General features: G+C 36.0%; 2 protein-coding genes across 10 annotated transcripts; one reads left to right on the forward strand and one right to left on the reverse strand.

The window, feature by feature from the left end:
• Positions 1 to 6961: 6961 nt before the first annotated feature.
• Positions 6962 to 9200, forward strand: LOC113292900. 7 transcript variants are annotated; one of them, XR_003331937.1, is made up of 6 exons: positions 6962 to 7114; positions 7182 to 7258; positions 7384 to 7466; positions 7631 to 7681; positions 8260 to 8324; positions 8921 to 9200. XR_003331937.1 is itself a non-coding variant. In XM_026541719.1 (6 exons), exons 1-5 carry the CDS (start codon positions 7019 to 7021, stop codon positions 8322 to 8324), a joined length of 336 nt encoding a protein of 111 aa, XP_026397504.1. In that variant the 5' UTR covers positions 6962 to 7018; the 3' UTR covers positions 8892 to 9200. The 7 variants fall into 7 exon arrangements, 2 of the variants coding, with proteins under 2 accessions (XP_026397504.1, XP_026397503.1); XR_003331936.1 differs by having other exon boundaries at positions 7210 to 7258; XR_003331935.1 differs by lacking the exon at positions 7182 to 7258 and adding an exon at positions 7259 to 7299 and having other exon boundaries at positions 7823 to 8324; positions 8892 to 9200.
• A 104-nt stretch (positions 9201 to 9304) lies between these two features.
• On the reverse strand, positions 9305 to 10651 carry LOC113292970. 3 transcript variants are annotated; one of them, XM_026541767.1, is made up of 4 exons: positions 10598 to 10651; positions 10350 to 10477; positions 10167 to 10241; positions 9305 to 10043 (listed from the first exon to the last, which is right to left on the reverse strand). In XM_026541767.1, the coding sequence occupies exons 1-4, from the start codon at positions 10635 to 10637 to the stop codon at positions 9807 to 9809; spliced, it is 480 nt and encodes a 159-aa protein (XP_026397552.1). In that variant the 5' UTR covers positions 10638 to 10651; the 3' UTR covers positions 9305 to 9806. The 3 variants fall into 3 exon arrangements, with proteins under 3 accessions (XP_026397552.1, XP_026397551.1, XP_026397550.1); XM_026541766.1 differs by having other exon boundaries at positions 10167 to 10262; XM_026541765.1 differs by having other exon boundaries at positions 10167 to 10265.
• Positions 10652 to 17862: the final 7211 nt, after the last annotated feature.

Consider the following 17862-nt stretch of genomic DNA (forward strand, 5'->3'; position numbering starts at 1 on the left):
ACATCTTTCTAACATCTTTCTTAAGTGTTTTATTGTTACAGAAGCAACAATCTTAACACGATATTTCGGTTCTCTGTCTGTAACAATGGGTAAGAACGATGTTGAAAGGCCTGCAAAGTTTTCTGGAAAAGACTTTAAGAGGTGGCAGTCAAAAATGTTATTCTTTCTAAGTTACCATGAGTTGGATTCCTATGTTCTGAAACCTTTTGATGAATCGCTGAATGATGCTGGTCGTGAGTCTTCTTTAGAATAATGGAAGAGGAACAATTACATGTCTAAAAATCATATTCTGAATTGCTTGGAGGATGCTTTGTATGATTTTTACAGTGCTAAAGAAAACTTTTCTGCTTTTGATTTATGGGCTGCTTTGGAGGCGAAATACCAAGCTGAAACTGCCGGAAGTAAGAAATTCTTGGTAGCTAGGATTTATGAGTATAAAATGGTGAATGACAAATCTGTGGTTGATCAATTCCTTGAACTCCAGCAAATTATGAATGAAATTCTTGCGGAAGGTATGGTGATTGATGAAACTTTTCAAGTGTCTACTGCTATCGAGAAATTGCCTACTTCCTGGTCCGAGTACAAGAAGAAACTGAGACATGAAACTGCTGAAGTTCTATGGTTGAACTGGGTAAGAAAATTCAAGTTGAAGAATTGTTGTGCTCCAAGGAAAAAAATGTATCTTCTTCAAGGGACATGTCTTACAAAGCTCATGTGACTGAACACAAAGGTTCCAATGCTGATAAGAACGGAAACAACTCCAAGAAACCTCCAGGAAAGAAAGGTATGTTTCAGAAACCTAAATCTAGCATTAATAAAATTAAGGGTGATTGTTATGCTTGCGGAAATCCTGGCCATATGGCGGTTCACTGTAGAAACCGTAAGGACCTTAAAAAGAAAAATAATGCTAATTTGGTTGAAAACAACAAAGATGAATTTTCTGGCACGGTGTCTGAAGTAAATTTGGTAACAAATGTGAGAGACTGGTGGGTAGACTCTGGGGATACCAAACATGTCTGTGGGAACAAAGAAATGTTCACCTCCTACAATAAGGTGGGGGAAGGAGAGAAACTCTATATGGGTAACTCATCTGCAGCTGCGGTTGTAGGAAAAGGAAAAGTTGGGCTCAAGCTCACTTTTGGCAAGACTCTTACTTTGAATGAAGTTCTTCATGTTCCGGACATCTGCAAAAATCTTGTTTCTTATGCTGTTTTAGATGATAAGGGTTTTAAAATTGTAATAGAATCTGGGAAATGTGTTGTAACTAAGGGTAAGGATTATGTGGGGCAGGGTTATAAGACTGAGGGTATGTATAAGCTTAATGTAAACTCTGTTGTAATGAATAATAATGATTCTTCTGCTTATGTTTGTGAGTCTTTGAACGTTTGGCATGGTAGACTTGGACATGTAAATTATAAGTCAATGCTTAAACTAGCCAATGTGGGCTGCATACCCAAATTTAGTTTAGAAAAGGAACACAAATGTGAAATATGCGTAGAATCAAAGTATGCTAGAAAACCTTTTAGCAAAAATGTTCATAGAAATTCTAAACCCTTAGAATTAATCCACTCAGACCTAGTTGACATGAAATCAGTTCAAACTAGAGGTGGCAAGAAATGGTTTGTAACTTTTATAGACGATTGTACTAGGTACTGTCATATATATTTGCTTAGAGGTAAGGATGATGCCTTAGAAGCATTTAAGAGGTATAAAATAGAAGTTGAAAACCAATTGAATACTACCATTAAAACCATTAGGTCTGACCGTGGTGGCGAGTACATAACTCTTATAGGAGATTTCTGTGTAGAACATGGCATAATACACGAGGTTACCCCTCCTTATTCACCTCAGTCGAATGGAGTAGCTGAACGTAAGAACCGCACCCTTAAGGAGATGATGAATGTCATGTTAATTAGTTCAGGATTACCTTCGAACTTGTGGGGGGAAGCTGTCCTCTCAGTCTGCTATATCCTGAACAGAGTACCTTTTAAAGGATCAGATAAAACTTCATACGAATTGTGGAAAGGTAGACAACCTTCTTTAGCATACTTTAAAGTGTGGGGGTGTTTGGCTAAGGTTCAGATCCCTAAACCTAAAGCAACCAAGATAGGATCCAAAACTGTTGACTGTGTCTTCATAGGGTATCCTGAGCATACACCTGCATATAGATTTATGGTTGTGAATTCTGATGTTTCTGAAATTGGTGTAAATACTATTATGGAGTCTAGGGATGCTGTGTTTTTTGAAAAAAATTTTCCTTTAAAATCTGACTCTCGTAAGAGAGGTGTTGATCCCCTAGATGTTCCTTCAACCAGTCAGACTTTACCTTTAGAGGAAGATGAAGTAGAATTTGATCTTAGGAGGAGTAAAAGGGCTAGAACCAAAAACTCTTTTGGACCTGACTTCATAACACTAGCAGAGTCTGATCCTCATACTTATAGAGAAGCCATGACTTCTTCTGAAGCTCCGTGGTGGAAAGAGTCTTCTATTAGTGAAATGGAATCCATCAAAGAAAATGATACATGGGAGATAGTAGATTTACCTCCAGGGTGTAAGGCCATAGGATGTAAATGGATCTTCAAGAGGAAACGTAACGTAGATGGAACTATTCAAAAATACAAGGCTAGGTTAGTAGTCAAAGGCTACAAACTAAAGGAAGGTGTAGATTTCTTTGATACTTACTCACCCGTTACGAGAATTACTTCCATTATGATGTTAATTTCTATAGCCGCGGTTCATAACCTAGAAATACATCAAATGGATGTAAAGAAAGCTTTTCTACATGGTGAATTAGATGAAGAAATTTACATGGAACAACCTGAGGGATTTGTAGTGAAAGGTTGTGAAAACAAAGTTTGTAAACTGAAAAAATCTTTGTATGGATTGAAACAAGCACCTAAACAATGGCATGAAAAATTTGATCATGTAATGTTTTCCAGTGGTTTTAGAATCAATGAATCTGACAAATGTGTATATACTAAGCTTGTAAATGATGCATGTGTGATTGTATGCTTGTATGTTGATGATATGCTTATACTTGGTAAAAACATGGATGTAATTAATTCCACTAAGAACATGCTGAATGAGAACTTTGACATGAAAGACTTAGGCCCTGCAGATGTAATCTTAGGGATGAAAATTAGGAGAAATTCTAACGGTTATAGTCTTAGTCAATCTCACTATGTTGAATCTGTGCTTAGAAAATTCAATCATTTTGATTGTAAACCTGCTTATACTCCGTATGATCCTTGTTGTACACTCAAAAAGAACAGAGGTAATGGAGTATCACAACTTGAATACTCACGAGTTATAGGAAGTCTGATGTATTTGATGAACTGTACTAGGCCAGACATTGCTTATGCTGTGAGTAGGTTAAGTATGTATACTTGCAATCCAGGGCAGGAATACTGGGATGCACTTTTTAGAGTGTTGAGGTATTTGAAATACACGTTGACCTTTTGTTTGAATTATGAAAGGTATCCTGCCGTCCTTGAGGGATTTTATGATGCAAACTGGATATCAGACTCAGAGGAGTCTAAGCCTACGAGTGGATATGTTTTCACTCTAGCATGTGGGGCTGTTTCTTGGAAGAGTTCCAAACAGACCTGCATAGCTAGATCCACTATGGAATCTGAGTTTATTGGCTAGATAAAGCAGGAGAGGAAGCCGCTTGGCTAAGATGCTTTTTAGAAGACATTCCTCTCTGGCATAGGCCTGTGCCGGCTATATCTATACACTGTGATAATCAAGCTGCCATATCTAAAGCTAAAAACAACTACTATAATGGGAAGTCTATACATATAAAGAGAAGACACGAAACCCTAAAACAACTAATCTCAAAAGGCGTTACTTCCATTGATTGGGTTAAGTCCAAGGAGAATATCGCGGACTCTTTGACGAAAGGTTTGTCCAAGGAGATAGTTAGTAATGCATCTAAGGGGATGGGGCTTAGGATCATTAAATAAACTTGCCATGAAGGATACTCAACCTTGCTGACTGGAGATCCCAAGATCAAGGTTTCGAATGAGAAACTAATTTGTGGCGGGTCAAGGTAAACACTATCAGAGAATTCATTCTCTGCCCCTTCCCTATGGTGTAGACGTGATAGTGTGACTGCATGTGAGGATGACTTTCTATTAAGTCTTAATGAGTTCTATAGTTTCAATTTTATATTGAAGTGGGGTGTAGCAGTAAACACTTTTGATAGAACTCACCTATCTGAATGTGGAAGTGGGTCGCTTCCTATGAGAAAAGAGCTGATTCTCTAGAGCATTCGGAGAAACGGGATTTGTCCAGGGCCAAAAAGGACACAACGGCACGAACTCGACAGCACCTAGAGAGATATCACGCGTGGTTATTATCGCGGATTACACCAAACGATGGTAGTTCAAGACATCGCGTTCACTGTCCATCAAGTAGTTCCCGCAATTTCTCACTAAGCAAAGGTTCAAGACCTCATGGACACCTCTTGCCTAAGTGGTATTTCTCGCTTTCTGTTTTCTGATTTTTTATCGGTATTTCATTCATGTGGGGGATTGTTAGAGAAAATGAATTTATACAATAGTTTGGTTTTTTGGTCTTGGTGGAATTGGAACTTAGGATCTATTGGTCACTAAGGACACTAGCTCATTTTCACTATTTGTGAATGAACCTTTAGTCCCACATAGGGAAAACTAAAGATGATACCTCTCCATAATTATTGAATTTTTTGATATTAGAGTGGCCCTTGGGTCATTAGCACTTTTGTGCGAGGGAGAGGACTTAGGCAATGGGCTAGTTGGTGCAATCGCACATTTTCACACATGCGCGGTGCTTCGCACCGAAGCACGCATGCCGTCGTCGTCCGTCCGTGCGAGCCGGGCTCGGGTTCGGTTGTGGGTGTGGGTGTGGGTCAAGACTTATATTTTTTGGCAAAATTTCGTTTGAATTATCGAATTAATATTTGAAACAAAATAATTCTTTGGGCAACATTATGTTTATGCATGAACATTAATTTGCATGAACGTTTTATATCAAACTTAAATTTGCATGAACGTTTTTATATCAAACCTAAATTTGCATGAACATTTTATATCAAACATAATGACGCATGAACGTTTCAAATCGATATTAAGTGATGCATGAACGTTTAAAACCGTTGGAAAAAATCTGAATTAATTGAAATTGTTTTAATATGCGTTTATGAGACCTCTCTATTCTCCCCTATATAAAGCGATCACTTTCTCTCATTTCGTTTTGTGTCCAGAAGAGCTACTATCCTCTTCTTTTCGTCTTCTCCCCCTGTGTGGTCCTTTATTTTTCATTCCGTGCACAATCGCTGTTGAGGTCGTAAGAGTGGGCAAGTACTGTAGTGCTAACAGTGCTTGCAACGGGTAGTTTTATCCTGGATACGAAATTGACCACAGGGTATAGGCATCACTCACTCTTGAGGCGTACCGGTCAAATATCGTGTTAAGGAAAGCGTGTTGAACACGTGACTTTGTCCTCTGTTTGCAGTCCAATTGAGTGTTTATTTACCTTCCAGAAATTAATCTTTTTATTCTAACATCTTTTTAACATCTTTCTTAAGTGTTTTATTGTTAAAGAAACAACAGGCACACCTATAGTGAGAATGAGTTATCACCGGAGAAATGATATCAAATCAATTTGACTATCTTGTAAATCTGGGTAGGCTGTAGTACCTATAGTAGACAAGTGTTTTGCCAGAAAGTTGGCCAAGTCCTCTTTTTTATTGATTTATTATTTCAACTGCCATGCTATAGTTACTCAAGTACAAAAGAGAACGAATATAGAGACTCAACTAAAGAGATACTTGGTTGATCACCACCATTGAGGGTGCGGTAGTTATGGGTAAAGAGTAGACAAAGGCCAAACAATACAACAAAATACGGAAAGCAAACTTATAAATTTTAAGTTCGATTCCCTTTGAACAAATGACCTGACCTGCCAGACACGGTAAAAAAAAAAGATTAGTTCACATCACATGTGCTTTCAAAACATCTGCACCTTGAAGTCATCAGTCCAACACAAGGACTAAATTTTTACTAAAAACCGCTACCTTCTACAGATAATTAGCAGGTAACATATAAATTCCCGCATTTGGAGTTGTCTTTCAGACATGTGCAAAAGTCTTCAGGATCATTCCCTCCATCACTCACGCAAGGAATATCTGGTGTGCACAAAAGTTTACACACCACTCCCATCCATCACATTAGGCACTTAAAATTGTGTAGTTATAACCAAATCTAATTCTCCTAGAATTTTAAGCCAAAAGCTCCAAACATTAAACCTCTTATTAGGGCTGCACAACGGGTAGGGTGGGTAGGATATGGCCTATACCCGCCACCCTATCCGTTTACCGGCGGTTAAGAAAATCTTTACCCGCCACCCTACCCTCCAAATAATGGATAGGGTAGGATACGGTTAAAAAACTGGCGGGTAGGGTAGGGTTGGCGGGTAGGAGTAGGGTATGTGCACTTCTAGGTAGGGTGGGTAGGATATGGCCTATACCCGCCACCCTACCCGTTTACTAGCGGTTAAGAAAATCTTTACCCGCCACCCTACCCGCCAAATAGTGGATAGGGTAGGATACGGTTAAAAAACTGGCGGGTAGGATAGGGTTGGCGGGTATGGGTAGGGTATGTGCACCCCTACCTCTGATTGGATTCGCATAAAAACAAGGCTGGGAAATCAGAAGTTTCCATGTGCCAAAACATCTATCCATCTATCTAATCTAACTAGATGATAATTGAAACTCAATACTTGATTCTCCTTCATTCTGACCCCACAAAAATCTGACGTGCACAACTATGGTGAGAGTATTGGGAACAAAAGCTCTCTCGTTGATTTTAACCCCACATATAATGTTACGTACTTTTATATACTTTGTTACACCTCATTTACATCTCCAATTTAACCACGTTCAACCTTAACTGCTTAATCCCCAAACTTCCACGACCACAACCCCTGTTGCCTCTTCTGCTTACTATCTTCATTTTATTGTAACCAAGTTCTGATAATGAAAACTGTCAGCTTTCGGGTTTCCAGCCTCCATAATAAAGACTTGAAATCTATAAGCAAAACGATTACCACAGAGAAGGAATTAGATCTCAAGGTAAGTTGGGTTTATAATCTCTCAATTTTTTGTTTCAAATTTACTCAATTTACTGATAGAGTATCAGGATATCAAACGGAGCTCCAAAAATGCAGTTAAACTGAATCGGATGCGCGTTAATGTTTGACATTTGATATACTGCAGGTAGGACTGCAGTATAAGATCTCTCACAATTTTGATTTCAAGTTGAGTTGTCTAAGCTGTATGTTTTGGTTATTTTCGAAGAGCAAACATAGCGCACTTTAACTGTTTGTTAAAATTCCAAGCAGAATTTCATCTTCTTGGCCTCATTCATGGGTTCAAGGTTCTGCTGTAGATGGATCGTGTTTGGCTGTTGTTATCACTTACCAGGGTATGTTATTTTTTCAGTCACTTCCCCTCTCCTATCAAATTGAATTGCTTTCCAAGTTTATACATGTCATGTCATGCTATGAATCATGCTTACTGGGATAGTAAATAAATAATGGTTAGTGGTGATGTGGACATTTTTATGACACAACCTTGAGTATTTTGTAGGTGGGTTTGCTTTAATGGTTCCATTCGCTCAAACATGGGAGATTTTTCCAGGTATATTTATCATTTTAGATGATTATGCCAATTTAATAAAAATACAAGAAAAACTCGATTTGAAAATGCTATATTTGACTGAACCAATGATAGCAAAAGTTGGAACAGTTGGATCTATAGTTTCTTTTTGAAAATTTTCAGTTGCGGATTCTATATGCAAATTCAAATAACCAAAGAGCAACTTTCTGAGTTCAGATACCGGTCAATATGCCTCAACTTCTAGCATTGTGTTGCTTAAGAAATGAAATAGTTGTTAATTTGGACAAAAGGTTTGAATTTTCCTTTCCAGTTGCTTTTGTTGGCTAAAATATTTGAATGGTATCTTGCGCTTCTTTTTTCAACTTACATTTTATGGTGTTATCAGTTTACATTTATGTATCTTTAGATTTGTCTAACTCAAAACGAAACCATTTATTGTCTACGGGTCAAACATAACTGGGTCGATATGTGCCCCATTTGCTACTATCACAAAGGGCTCCTCGACTGAATAAAATTGACGCCGCATTTGCTACCATCCGAATATATTGACTCCGTTAATTCCATTTCAGTGATTCCTGATTGTTGCTGTTTAATTTCAGGGAAGCAAATAAGTAATACGTTGATCGAGAAACAAACAGATTTTGATGACAAATTAAGAGACTAGGTATTCATCAACTACATTTTTCTTATGAATTTTTGTTTATTTGATTTTCTTCTGATGCCAAAATTTTATCATAAGATGTATTGTTGTCAAGAAATTTTAATTCCAGTTTAAATACATATTGGTAAGAGATGCAAACTCCCATAATTCTTATTAATGCTGAAGTATTACAAAACCATTGTTTGGACACCCAGGTTAGTTCCAAATTAGATCTATAACACAAGCTACGGATTACAACCAAATAACAAATGGGATGGAAAATAAAAAAGGGGTATCTCAACAAAACCCCGCAATAGATCTATAACAGACCTGTATTGATCTTTTAGTCTGTCAATTAAGGGATTATTAACTTCTATAAAGTTATTACATTTATATTATCATGTGTGAATTTCCTAGACCGAGTAGTTCCCTAGATCGAGCAAAACTAAGCTTCAAGCTTTTTGCGGCAGCATTGGTTGGTGTTTGAGGAAATGAATCGATTTAAAACAGCAATTATTTCATGTATTCATCCATATACTTGCTCTCGAAATTCTAGCACAATTTTGAATTTGATGGTTAATTTTCTTTCAGCCTTGGTGTTGGCAATCTTTTCTTTGCAGATTGAAGTGATTCGGATAAACAAAAAAAATCAAGTTCTCAACCTTATATGCAGTGCATTTTGGGTGGAAGTCTCTCTCTCTTTGCATCAGTATTATTTTCAACGTATATGCTTAAGGCTTCGTAAACCTCCATTTTTGTTTTCCTTTGTTGTAATGTTGTAAAACGAATATATGGGTATACAGATTGTTTTTGTATAATAATAATGGTTCAGTATGTTGCTTATGCTATGTAAAAGCTAGCACAATGGTATTGTGATTCCAGCAACAAAGTGTTCGGATACTCTCTCAACTTTTTCTTTGAATTTTTCTTCATTAAACGACTTAAGAAAAGGATATTTAGCATTTAGCTTTTTCATTTGCAGAAAATGGTACGATTTAGCCTGGCATTACTGCTGATTCTTACCAATTACCATCAGCCCATATTTGCATTACCTCACTAGCTCAGATAATGCAGTTAGTATATGATGTTCATATGAAGATAATGCTGGAGGTTGATAAGACTTATCTCCTCTCGGCATTGCACTCTTGCCCAACTGATGAAAGCATAATTCAACATGCTAACAAAACAAACAACAAACAAACCTAACATAATTCCGCTCCACCGTTTCCCCATTTCATAGCACAAACATTTACGCCAATCTACAATAATCATGTCTTTAGTTTCTTGCTTCTAGTCCTTTCAGAAATTGGAGCATTTCCAGAAATTAGAGCAGATCGGCCAATGGATCCAGGAGTCCTACTTGCAACAGGAGAGTTTTCAACAACAGTTGCAACACTGACTGGAACAGGGGCTATTACATCTATGTTTTCTCTCACTCGGTTTTCTTCCTTCAGCATGTCATCCCACATTGTCACCCTCTTTATCTGCTCCAGCTTTTTTTGCATCTCACTGATATACGTACAGAGTACAGACCACTATATCCAACTGCGAAAGATAACCCTGTTTTTCACTTTCTATATAGGCTTTGGCCTCTATTTCATCTAATTCTGATCTCAGCTTCACAAGTAATTCAACAGCTTCCTTATCATGCAAGTGTGTGGGATCCTGCTTCAAATCGGCATAATTCTGCATGTCGCATTGCTGATTAGCAGTAAATACGCTACCATACAAGTCTGAGGGAACCTATTAACACATAATAATTTGAGTAAAGGATTAGTTCATCTTATAACAGGGAGAAGATGTGTATAATGCAATGTTAAACCTAAATAATAAGAACTTCTATGACAAAAGTAGTTAGAACCACACCTTGAGTACCGAGTCATAAACACGAATACGCGATGCGTTGAGTTCAAAGGTAGCGTCCAAGGAATTTTTGGAGTACTGGCACAGTGCATCATCCAGCTTCTAGTGAAAAAAAAATATCAGGGAAAAAAAAAATCAAAGAAATTCCCCAAAAAAAAAATGCAAAGAAAAGAAAAAATCAGTTACCTTCATCGAGTCGAGATCTTTCTTGAGATCATCAAGGCTTTCTTCTGAGTATTTTAAATTCACAGCCGCATCCCATAATTCTTCAACGGTCAGGTATTTTGAATGCTTTACTAAAAGATGATCGATACCTAACACAAAAAACAAAAGTAGACATGACATATTTTAGCTAACCATAACATGAAATCTGTTCATGCAAAACAAGAGATGTATCAACACCAAATCCAAGCAACAATCCGTCTTTCTACTACCTTGTTCGTGATTATTATCAGAAGAAAATTTTGTCTCCATATCTTAGCCGCCCGTCTGAGAAGAAAACCCGTTTTCCCTTCTTTTAGTTTTTATATCCTCCTTCGAATGTCTATACTAGGAAAGTCTAGGTCGGTTAGTTTAATTTTGCGCACTCTTTTAGAGAGTCAAAAAAAAAATATTAAATCTCACTCCCTGGGGGATTTATGGTTTGGTCCAAGACCCAAAATAAATAGTTTTGGACCATCTAGTACGGTCCAACTTGAAATTAAACTTATTCTAGGATCCACAAATGGTCAAATGCTAACTTACCCGACTGTCCCTACTTTTCATACGTGCCGGTGTAGATAATTTTTAGAAAATAATTTTTTTCTTTACAACATCTATGTAAAGACTTAAAGGCCTAGATAATACTCAATTCATCCGTGAGAATTTTGTGAAACGAGCGTTTTGCTGAGGACATTTGGCAATATATGATTGGTTTAAAAACTACAAACTCAAAAAAAAAAACTTAATTTACCGAATTTTATGGAAGTCTAGTTTCAATTTGGAAGATGAGACTGAGTACCCACCACATTAAGACTTTTATTTTTTCCAAATTAATACATAAAGGGGGAAAAACCTACATATTTTCTGACCTCCGTCATATTTCCTATATTTTCTCCACCTATTAATGTATCGAGACAAGGCGGGGTGACACCGAATCAAAAATACATCGCAATGGGGCAGGGCGAAGCCCCGCGCACACCAAACTTAAAAGAAAAAAGATGCCCGTGCTACCAAATTTAAAAAAAAAAAATGCCTGTGCTACCAAATTTAAAAGAAAAAAATGCCCGATACGTAGCGCGGGCACTAATCTAGTAACCACTAGTTTCCCTTCCTCCTGATATTGTAGATGGTGTATATAGTCATGCAATTTCTTTCTTTTTTTTTACAAAAACAAAAACTATGTCTTGCAAGAGGAAAAGCTCTGGATTTTCTCTATTCTTTTCTTTGTTTTTTGTTCGTGTTTTCTTCTCGATTTTGTGTTATCATGGTACAAGATCAAAACCATGCTCTTGATCAAAGTGATCAAAGCATCCTGCTCAATTTCAAATTCCTAAAACTAGATCAAGATCAAAGTCCAAACCTAGATATGAATACAGTCCAAAAAATAATAGAAACTCTAACTTGGCATATAATAGGAAATCAGTTGAAGTTGAATCAAAGGAAGGAGGTAAAACTTTTGCGAACACACTATATATGCTTATATCCAAAGATGGTTACATCATCAGCCCTTTATTTTAATCATTGAAACATTCTTCTATAATGACAATAGTCGTTTCCATACACTATTAACATCAAAGCAATTTTCAAGATATTGAAATAATCATTATCGAAACATTCCAAGCCTACATCAAATGATTGTATCACACAAACCATGTAAGATGTTACTCGGAAATTTTCTCATGATATAAGATGAACTTGGTCGAAGCGAAAGCTTACCAACACATATTTCGAGAAATATGTAAGCGAGATATACCCAGCTCAAAATCTCAAATGTGTATAGAGAAAACTATATCGTAACACGACTTATGTCTCAATATAGGAGATAGTAGAAATAGACTTTCCAAGTGATAGATGAGTTCAAGTCTCCACATACCTTTTGTGGAAGAAGTTCCACAAGCTCCCCTTAGTGGTTATTCGTCTTAAAGAGATGAACGTCGAGAGATCTAAGCTCAACTACACTATCTATGTCCTAGTCCGATACATCTATAAATAGGCTAGAAATCAAGACTTATACTTTTGATCACTAACATTGACAAACATGCAACGCATGCGAGTTCGACCGAGCAATGCTCTAACAATTTGATTAATCAATGAAACCTAAGAGGACCTGTTCGACTCATTCCATGGATTAAGGGTTTCTTCACCATCAAGCTACAGAACGATATAGACAGAAAACATGTTAATTATGTTGGTCCGTGGAAAACTAAAGGGAAGCTATTGAAAGTGCAGGAATGGACCCCAAGTTAGAGGTTGCTAGGAAATTGGTTATGGAGAGAAAGAAAAAGGTTGGGGAGGATAAAAACAAAATCATCACTAAACCACGTATTGAAACTATTACCACTGGATCTCTTCCAACAAATTACGTATTATAGAAAGTCACATATGAGGATGGTTTTATTCCACCAACTAAAACATCAAGAAGAGCGTCTCCAGTTTCTCAAGATAAAGTTGGCATTGAGACTTCTAACAGATTCATAGCTGAATATGATGAGGAAGTTGAGGATGAGGAGCTTGCTGCTGACGATCCACCAAATTCTGAACAATCTAATAATCAAAAAACTGATGTTTTGGATAGCGAAGCTGATAAACTAGAATGAGGATCTGAGGCTGATCAGACAGATAGGGAGAAGCGTGAATTGGCAGAAAAGAAGAAGTGTGATGAGATGGCTAAGAAATTTGCTGGTACTTCCAAGATAACTCCAGAGGTTAGTAATCAAACTTAACAGATAAGAAGAAGTAGAACAAGAGATAATCAATCAAAGGGTTCGGCCAGCCCTCCAACAAAGAAGGTTTAATGCATGTGTTCTCCAGGAATGCTTAAGGCTTGGGTATAAATGGTGCAAGGTCCAAGTTAAAGGAGTTATACACTTTACACAAACCGGATGTTATTTGTATTGCTGAACCAATTGTTTTTCGTACTTCTCGTTTCGTGAGAAGTTTGAAGTTGGATAACTTTAGTGAAGATGTCGTTAGTAATGAATTTGATGGTGTTAAAGGAAACATATGGGTTCTAATGAAAAATAGTTTGGCTTGCGCAGGAATTTTATCTTGTACCAAATAGGCTATTACTTCATATTTTGGTAGTAATTTTATTTCTGTCGTGCATGCATCTTTCAATCCTGTCACTAGGAAGCAGTTATGGCATCAACTGGGATTGGGTTTTATATTTATTCCTTGGCTTGTGATTGGTGATTTTAACTGTATCTTACATTTGGATGAGAAGAAAGGTGGTATGGTCCTAAAAGTTGTTTATATCAATGAGTTTAGAAGTTGGATGTCTGATAATGGTTTGGTTGAAGCTGATGCTATAGGTAAGACATATACGTTGTCTAGTTATCAAAGTGGACATACTAAAATTGTTTCAAACTTGACATGGACATTTTTAATGATGTATGAGAATTGGAGTTGCGATGTAATACCCCATATTTCTATCCATCTTTTTCGATCGGGTTTTACCCAACATAACTAATTACTTCGTTATCTAGGTTGTTGTTGATAAGTAATTTCCTTTGCCTTAATCTAAATTGTGACATTTAAATTGGAATATTTATAAATCCTTCTCCTATAACATAGTGAAAGGCTAGAGTGTAGATATCGTCACCTAGTAATAATTTTAAAATAAATATAAAATTAAAGAATAATGAAAAGTCAATTACAGAGAAAAAGAAATATAATTATTAATATTGATATTAATGGGGGTTTTAAGCATAATAAGTATTAGTATTAACATTAATATTAATAAGGATTTTATATGAAGTTGGAAAAAATGATTTTAAAGATTAAAAAACTAAAAGCTAGGGAGAATGAGAAGGAGATTGAACTAAAGTTTTTAGAGACGAAGGATAAGGAGAACTAAGAGGATTTTATATCTAAAAAGGTAGGATGGTATATCCCCTTTCTCTTTATGTTTTTGTTATACTTGATTTTGATTTCGTTAATTTTACATAGGTTTCTAAAATTCATTTGTGTAATTATATGCATCCAATTGATGATTAGTCTTGTCATATTGATAGATAACATGTTTAGGAAATCCTGATTAAAGTTTGAGGATAATCCACCACTAATTCACCATTGAATGTTTGTTTTAGTTTGTGTGATATTTCTGAATTTTCTGGATAGTTTCGTTTTAACATGTTTTTGATTTATTTTGGTAACCTTGATGATGTTAAAATGATTTGTAGTCTAAACAAAAATTGTAGATACTATATGTAAGATATCTTTCATTGTGCTTTGAATTTGATCAATTCCAGGTTAATATGAATTTAAGTTGAATATCCTGGTAATATGATGTAATCTGCCCAGTTTTTAGGATTCCATTGTAATTGAATAACTATGGTTTGAACCGTTGGTTTTGTTTGAAACTTTTGTATGATAACTTTAAAATCTTATGGTTGCATAGAATCAAGATAAACTTGGTCGGGTTTGTATATTGTATTATACGAGTTTGTAGATTTCTTATTTGAAATGATAGTATGATTGCTCAATTGAGAATTATTGTGAATAGTTATGCACGAACCGAGGAAACTCGTGCAACTTATCGGAATGACCTCGATAAGTGGATTGGCATGGCACGAACTTAGGAAACTCATGCAACTTATCGGAACGACCCCGATAGGTGGATTGTCAGGGCACGAACTGAGGAAACTCATGCACTAAGCTAAATGAATGAGTTTGTTTATTGGGTATATAAATACATCCTTGAAGTTGTGTTGTGTTCTTTTGTTTTATAGTTTCTTTGATTAATTTATAAGTTTTGCATGTTTTGAGAAAGGGAATGCATTATCTTTAGACGTCATCTCACCCCAATTGACATTCTTGCAGATATTTTCAGAATGTGGAAGTGAAAACTATGAAGTTAGTTTAATTATTCTATTGTTTTATTGTATTGCTTGAAATGTAAATTTAAACTAAAATATTGTTAAAGATGTTTAGTTTATTTACATGCATCAACTCATGCTCCTCCTTTTGTGTTTGCTAGCAAATTAAAAAGATTGAAGGCGACTTTGAAGTTATGTAATAGAACCATTTTTGGTGATGTTCAATTTAGGTTGAAACAAGTTAAACTTAAGCTTGGTAGGTTCAACCGAGCAATGCTCTAACATCTATTGGGTTCACGAACCCATCAAATAAAAAATTATCAGAAACTTTTGATTTTACTTGGGTTCGCAAACCTTATGTGAAAAGGAAAGGGTACCAAGTACACCGCCAACTTTTCCGTTCGACAACCTATATTGACGAGATCTGATACAATTGCAAGTAGACCAACTTAGTGATCCTTGATAATATGTATGTAGAGTTTATATCTTTATCTCTTCACAATTAGAACGTATAGACTATGAAGAACTGAATCTGATTGTTAATGTTAGAGCACTGCTCGGTCGAACTCGCAAGCGTTGTTATCTCAAGCTTGTTTGTCAAGTTTAGTTGTCAAAACTATAAGTCTTGATTTTTAGTCTACTTATAGCTATGTATCATATTAGGATAGAATGTGTAGTTGAGTTTTATACTTCACAACGTTCATCGATTGAAGATGAAGAACTACTAAGAGGAGCTTGTGGAACTTCATCAACAAAAGGTAAGTGGAGACTTGAACTCATCTATCACTCAGAAATCTATTCTATTCTATCTCCTGTTGAGACAAAGTCGTATAGATATATAGACTTTACATTATACATATTTGATATTTCGAGCTGAGTTTAACTCGCTTATATCTTTTTCGAAATATGTGTTGGAAAGCTTTTTGCTTTAACTACGTTCATCATTATTCTTGACGAAAGTCAAAAGATGATCATGTGAAAATCACCTGGTAACATCTTACATGATTTGTGTGAGACATTCATTTGATGTAGACTCGGAATGTTTCATATTGATCATTCGATCACTTGAAAATATCTTATAAGATAATGATTTGTGTGAGACAACTATTGTCGCCTTCTAAGAATGTTTCAATGATTGAAATTGGAGTTTAGAAAAATTAACCATTCTCTGGATATAGCATAGTATGCATACCCGTATGCAAATTATTGTAAGAATGAATCAGGTCCGAGAACTAAGTATGCATACCCGTATGCAAATGGTTTTTACTGTCAAAGTCCGGGAACTAAGTTTGCATACGCGTTTGCAAACTTATTCACCTGAGTTCAGTCTGGAACGACATTATGTGTACCCGTTTGAGAACTGTCGGAAAGGGTCAAGTCTGGAACTTAAGTTTGCATACCCGTTTGTAAACTTATGAGGTTAAGTTCTAAAATCGGCTGAGTATGATTTCATACTCATGAACAAATAAATTTATAAATTAAGGATTGCAATCTTTGCAAACCATGGTTATAATGTCCATGCACTGATTCTTTTGAATCAATCCGGTTTTGCTTCAATTGTATCTTGTATACTTCTATGAGAATATAAACAATTGAACAACTCCATGAGTAACACAATTAGATTCATTTGAGTATCATTTGATCTAGAAGTGTTAAGATGAACATGGTTAACACAAAAGTGTTCATATGGTTAACTTCGGTTAACTGTTATTGAGCCAACTCAATATACACGTTTAGGTACGGTTACCCATATCTAAATGAACGTATATTTCATTTGTGTGTAAAAATCTAAGACCATCTAACGGTGGAAAGGTATTATCTTGAATCTTAAATCGGGTTTCATCCAACGGTGAATATTGATTGCTTTATTCAAAAGTTATCAAACCCTGATTTGAAGACTATATAAGGGAGAACTCTAGAAACTGGGAAACCTAATCCCCACACCTCCTATGTGATACTAGTTGCAACTAGAGTCGAATCTCCTTTAACCTAGTTTTTTCCTAAAACTATTATAGGTTAACGACTTAAAGACTTCATTGGGATTCTGAAGCCATACCCAACTATTTTCTCTGTAGTTGCTTGTTCTGATCTTACTTATTCTATCGTATTGAGTATTATCTTCTCTAAGATTTGCTCGAGATTTATCTCTGATAGGTAAGATATAAAAAGTAATCACAAATCTCTTCGTCTCATTCTTTGTGACTCCACAATAACTTGTTCTACTACCATATAGTTAATTTATTGTGAGGTGATTGATATTTATAGGATGTTCTTCGAGAATATAAGACCGAATTATCAATTGGTTCATGTTCACCTTGATTTATCAAAAGAAGAAACAAAAACTTTATAGGTATTTCTGTGGGAGACAGATTTATCTATCAGAATGATTTTTGTTAGAGGGAGAGCAAAAACATATCCGAGGAGAGTATAAATCGTAGTTGACTCGTTAACTAGGGCGAGTTCTATATGTTTGCGCGAGTCATACATAGTTACCCTTACATAATTTCTACACCCGACATCAATGTGAACTAACCTAACCCGCTGGCGCTCGTCTTGTTCTTCTCTTCTTACCTGCAATGCCTACATAACTTATTGTATCCTCGCACTATCACTGAACATGTTTTCTAATACTTAGGATTTGCAAACCAAAAAAAAAATCCAATGAATATTCATGGTCGTGT

The sequence above is a fragment of the Papaver somniferum genome, chromosome 7 (genome assembly GCF_003573695.1).
Source record: "Papaver somniferum cultivar HN1 chromosome 7, ASM357369v1, whole genome shotgun sequence".
Taxonomy (NCBI): domain Eukaryota; kingdom Viridiplantae; phylum Streptophyta; class Magnoliopsida; order Ranunculales; family Papaveraceae; genus Papaver; species Papaver somniferum.